The 5,524-nt window shown below is 39.4% G+C and overlaps 1 protein-coding gene across 1 annotated transcript; it reads left to right on the plus strand.

Moving 5' to 3' along the window:
• Positions 1 to 203: 203 nt before the first annotated feature.
• klf5b (Kruppel like factor 5b) lies at positions 204 to 5,524 on the plus strand. The gene is made up of 4 exons (XM_084420492.1): positions 204 to 493; positions 1,562 to 2,364; positions 2,943 to 3,002; positions 3,558 to 5,524. The coding sequence occupies exons 2-4, from the start codon at positions 1,569 to 1,571 to the stop codon at positions 3,734 to 3,736; spliced, it is 1,035 nt and encodes a 344-aa protein (XP_084276618.1). The 5' UTR covers positions 204 to 493; positions 1,562 to 1,568; the 3' UTR covers positions 3,737 to 5,524.

Below are 5,524 nucleotides of genomic sequence, written 5' to 3' on the forward strand. Positions count from 1 at the left end.
GTATTTGTATGGTAAAGTTCTGGCAACTACAGCAACCAACTGTATTAATATAATAATAAAAATAACAACAACAGCAACAACAATAATTACAATAATAATAATTAACATTATGTTTTTATTTTTTTACAGTGCATTACCATGTTTGTTTTTTCTTTACTAGACAGTTACAGATCCGGAAAACCTGTTTGGATGAATTACTAAATGTACAAAGCCCCGCCCCGTTTTGAGGCATTGAAACGAGGCAGTTGCGTAATTTGTCTTGTCAAACGCGTAAAGCGCTTGCCATCTCTGGCTGTCTGTCGTGTCGTTTTCATTTGCGGCATATTGTATGACGTGATCTCCAGTTTATTTCAGCGGAGGACATGCGTTATGGGCAACGCTTTGTTGAGCAGGATCCACGGCTAGAATAAAACACCTCTAAGAACTGAGCGCGGAATTGAGAAAGGACGATTACAGTGGATTTAATGACAGTCCATCAAAGCATCACATTCTGGTAGAGTGAATCTGTAATCGCATGTTACATTGGTAAACAGTGCTGGGTGCCATGCTTTCCGAAATGCCAGTGTTATTTATGCTTTTGATCTAAAGCGTAACATGATCGCTGCACAGCTTACATTTTATAGTAATGTTTTCTCATGGTGTTCTCCACCACGTTATATAGCCTATATATTAAGCATGCTGGATGAATTGTGCTGAACTCTGCTCTGACCTTAATCTGAAAACTCCATAACAGCAGAGCAGCTGTAGGCTCTAAATTCAGATGGAGTATTTCCTAGTTTATGGATGGCAGATAGAGAGAGAGAGAGCTTGCATGGGGGGTTCCTTCTTCGGTGTAAGGTAGCAACAAGCCTAGTGTATTTAGACATGCACACAAGCTGACTTGTTGACATAAAAATGACAGGAATATTACTAAGTTTGTGTTGATCTTTCAGTCTGAGAATGTACATGTATCTACTGTACAGGTAAACATAATAGAAAAAAAGAACAGTCATGTTGAAGATTCATTCCTCTGAACTTATCTTGCAATTCTCAGGAATTTCTACCTTGTTTACTTGGAAGCTTAAAGGATTATGCCAAAGTGGATTAAAATATATAATAAGTGGAGAAAGATGTCAATTATGTTTCCCATGTCAATGACAGTCGCTTGGAAATATGGAAATATTCTGTGTTTTGAACCAATCATCTGACTCGTAAATACCTTGTGACTAATGTATGTAGTGTGTCATGAATGTTGATGGGAACATAAGAACTCACACAGTCCCAAAACCTTCACTGAGTGACTTTCCTGAACTGTGATGTGAAGGACGACAGATGTTTTGTGCTTTTCCTCAAAAAAGTCTTGGACATTGGTAAAAACTATAATATACTAATATATCTGCAAGAAAGAAAACAACTAGGTTACAGTTACAGTATCCACCAGCTATGGCCATGCTAAACTCTTTATTAATACAATTTCAAGGATTATTGTTGGGTATGGCTGAAAAAACGTGTTTATTTTCATGTATTTTATGTTTTTGTGCAATTCGTGGTGAATGAAAACCTGTTTTTTTCTGACCCTCAGATCAGACATGGATGGATACCTGCCGCCTCAGTTTCACGTTTTGTCAGACCATAAGAAGTTTTGCCAAGACAATTCCCTGACGATGGACCAAGGAGCACCGTACAGCATAAACATGAATGTTTTTTTACCTGACGTCACCTACCTACGGACCGGCATGTGTAGACCCGTTCGATCTGCAGCGACACAGATAAAGACGGAACCCCTGCATTCGTCTTTCAACTACTCCAGTTGCCACGGCTCCGTTGCGCCCGCCATGGCGCACACAGAGTACATGAACCTCTACAGCCCAGCTGCGGAAACAGGTAACAATGTTTACGTCAAGCACGAGACCCCATCCCTCGAATTCCCAGAAGTCCCTCTGTTTCAGCTGTTGACTTCGGAGCTTGAGCCCAATGTGCCTGGAGGCCACTCTTGCACAGATTCCCACAATGCCGCATGCTCTCCGATGTCAACGTACAATGGCATTAACCCACCCCCCAGTCATGTTGCAGAAAGATCTCTTTGTAACATGGGCAGCAGTGGATATTCTCTACCTGCCCAGTTTGGTCAGCATCCTCAGAAGAGGGCGGCCTATCTACCACCGTCCCCTCCCAACTCCGAACCGGGCAGCCCAGACAGGAGGAAAGAACTCGTACAGAACTTATCGCCACCTCCGTCATATGCTGCCAGCATGGCATCTAAAATGTCGTGTCTTACTCCCGGACCAGCACTTTCTGTCCAAACACAAGCAGGACCTGCCCAATACAACCGCAGGAACAATCCCGATCTAGACAAAAGGAGGATACATCACTGCGATGTACCAGGTAAGACTGAATTTAGCATCTAGACACTTCAGTATGTGAATATAGTATACACTTTATTTGACATGATATTCAAGGTCTTAGAAGGAAGCCACAGCTTTTTCCAAATAAATGACACAGCGCAGGCTTAAATGCCTATTCAGGTGATTTAACGTTGTTGAATAGATGTTGTGGAGTGACGTGACTAATCATCTGGCAATTACCGGTCTAAAAGTTGGACTAAGAGGCTTAGGACACAATGGCATAACCTTTTGACATTGTATTTGAATCTGCCGGACAAGTCAGTGCCGGCCAGAATGTTAAAACGATAGTTGACCCATTGTTTACTCACCCTCATGTCATTCCAGACCTGAATGACTTTTCTGTGGAGCACAAAGGAAGATATTTTGAAGAAATTCTTTTTGTAATGGAGAGAAAACACTTGAGACATTTTTCAAAATATCTTTTTTTTTTATGTTCCACAGAAGAAAGAAAGTCATACTGGTTTTGGACGAACCATCCCTTTAACGTTCATATAATGTATATAAGGTTTAATGGTAAAGGTTATGATGTATACTGACATTTATTGTATTATTCGTCAGGATGTAAGAAGGTATACACCAAGTCCTCACATTTGAAGGCCCATTTACGTACTCACACAGGTAAGTAAGACTTTTAATAAGCAGCAATATCGCACAGACAACAGAGCTGTTCACACAATTTTCAGTGTGATATCGCTGTCATACAATAGTTCAGTAAAGTTGACTAAACAGAATTACACATTTAGTGATTTGATTCTGATTCACAAGCTCTCTATTTTGAATCATTCAGGCATGTTATAATGTCCCTGGTATGGTATGGTATAACTTGATACATGACAAAAACAGTTAAAAACAACATTAGTTCAAATCAACCTGCCCAAATTATGCAGTTCAATTGCTATTTATTTAACAGATATACTAAAAGATTTACTTTTATAAAATTATTATTCATGTTTTCCATGTAAAAATGTCCAACGTCCAATTTGATGATGATGTGGTGTAATTGGTGTAATTTGTTTGTGAATCAGATAATAATAGTCGCGCTGTATGTTATTGTGTGCAGCCCATTAGGACGACTCAATGGAAAGACCTTTTTTTTTCTTGCCAATGTTTTATCCTACGAAATTGTGATGTGCTCTCCCCTCAAACTGTATTGGCCTGTGTTTTTTTTTGCAGGCGAAAAGCCATACAAGTGCTCATGGGAGGGTTGCGACTGGCGCTTCGCCCGCTCTGACGAGCTAACGCGCCACTTCAGGAAGCACACGGGGGCCAAACCTTTCCAGTGCGCCGTATGTAGCCGTTGCTTCTCCCGATCGGACCACCTGGCCCTCCACATGAAAAGGCACCAGAACTAGAGCTGCCCGCTCTCGTTGTTCTGACGGAGCCGCGGGAGGGCTATCAGGACCTCTGCTGATGATACTAATTAGGATTTGGGTGTGTTGGTTAATCTTGGGTTTTGGCAGTTCATCAGGTACAACAGGACCAAACCCTGCCGTCGGTGCGGCTCCTGTGGTCACAAAACCAGCTAATTGATGAGAACTTGGCTCATTTGCCAGATGGGACATTCTTTTGACATGTTTTTTTGTTTCTTCGTTTGTCTGCATACTTTGAGGTCATAATTTATGACATAACTACTTTTAATGTGCCTTTTTTACCTTATAGAACTGAGGTGCCACGTAAAATATACAATGTGCAAGATCTTGTGGGCAGTTTTACAGTTGTACTCCACTATAGAGGAATATTCTGGGTTTAGTAAGAAGTTAAGCTTAATTTACATCATTCGTGGTGTAATGTTGATGAACACAAAAATAGTTTAAAAAAAAAAATATAGAAAATCAAGTTTACAGTGGAAGTGAATGGGGCCAATTTGAAATGTGAAGCTTATAATTTTATATAAGCACCAAAAAAATACTTTTTAGAGTTTAAGACATTGCTTTGACATGGTAACAAAGTTTTCACACTAAAATCATGTTAAAACATTCTTTATGTCTCGTGTTATTGAAACATGGAGAATTTGAACGTTTACAAATTGGCCCCATTGAAATTGAGTTTTTGTGGTACCACAGGTTCTGTCAGCTGAGCTTATCTTGTACTGAACCCATAATAATCCTGTAAGCGACTACTCGTACTTGCATCACAAGGTAAATAATTTCAAGACAGAGCTGTAGTCTTGGTTGTAGAACCAAACCGCAGAACAGTCATGAGTATGTGAGCCACGGACGGCGAGTCACTATGAATTAAGGTCTCTTAAAAGCAGCGCTTGATAAGAAACAGTGCTTCAGAAATTTGTGTGGGAGTCGCCGGGTAATTAGAAAATTAAATGTAGCTTCAGAACACCAAAGAGTTGGATTCAGTCCAAACTATGATATGTGTCGAAGAGGATTCGCTTTACGTCGGCAAAATGTTTGAAAGAGCACAATCTGAAGATTGATTGAACTCCTTTTTGTGTGTTTTACTGAAATGCAATAAGTGGTACAAATACTGTATTTTTCCTGGCAAGAGGACAGGTTGGATATCGATTACTTCCATAGTTGTTTATTTTTCCTTACTATGCATTTGTTTGGGATAAATGATAGCTTTAAATGTACATAAGACGTGTATTTATTTTGCACAGATTGTTTTTTTTGTTTTGTTTTTCCATTTATATTTTATAAAATGTAACTCAACGATCACATGAAATGTGCGCCGGGTTACTGGGAAGTGGTTTTAAAACTCTTTGTTCAAACTAATAGTGCTCTGAATGGCTGCATTTTGCAGAACAATGTGGCAGATGATTGTTTACATTAGTTAGTTTGGCTTTTGGTGTGTTACGTCTGTATGTGTGGCCTCATAAAACCTCTTATTTTCCATTACAGTGATAAAAATGTTTTCCACCTTATTTTTCAGAGATTACAAATGCGTAACAGAAGGGACTCATTACAGATGACAAGCTGATGTTGTTATTGAGATGGAAGTAAAATAGACAGAGGACTTTTTTTTATTTGTCTGAGGTAATGTAATACAAGGATCCACAGTGTTAAAGAGTATATGTGTTAAAGAGAGAGGAAGAACATATTTGTAACTACAAGTTCTTCATTTTGTGACCAAAACCCAAAGAGAAAAACTCTTAATTACAGCAATTAAAGGTTCAGACTGCTTAAGAT

The sequence above is a fragment of the Rutilus rutilus genome, assembly GCF_951802725.1.
Source record: "Rutilus rutilus genome assembly, chromosome: 10".
Classification (NCBI taxonomy): domain Eukaryota; kingdom Metazoa; phylum Chordata; class Actinopteri; order Cypriniformes; family Leuciscidae; genus Rutilus; species Rutilus rutilus.

Coding starts and splice junctions, on each gene's coding strand:
- klf5b (XM_084420492.1), top strand. CDS start 1,569: ATGGATGGATACCTGCCGCCTCAGTTTCACGTTTTGTCAGACCATAAG. Junction 2,365..2,942: donor ACATCACTGCGATGTACCAG/GTAAGACTGAAT, acceptor ATTATTCGTCAG/GATGTAAGAAGGTATACACC. Junction 3,003..3,557: donor CCATTTACGTACTCACACAG/GTAAGTAAGACT, acceptor TTTTTTTTGCAG/GCGAAAAGCCATACAAGTGC.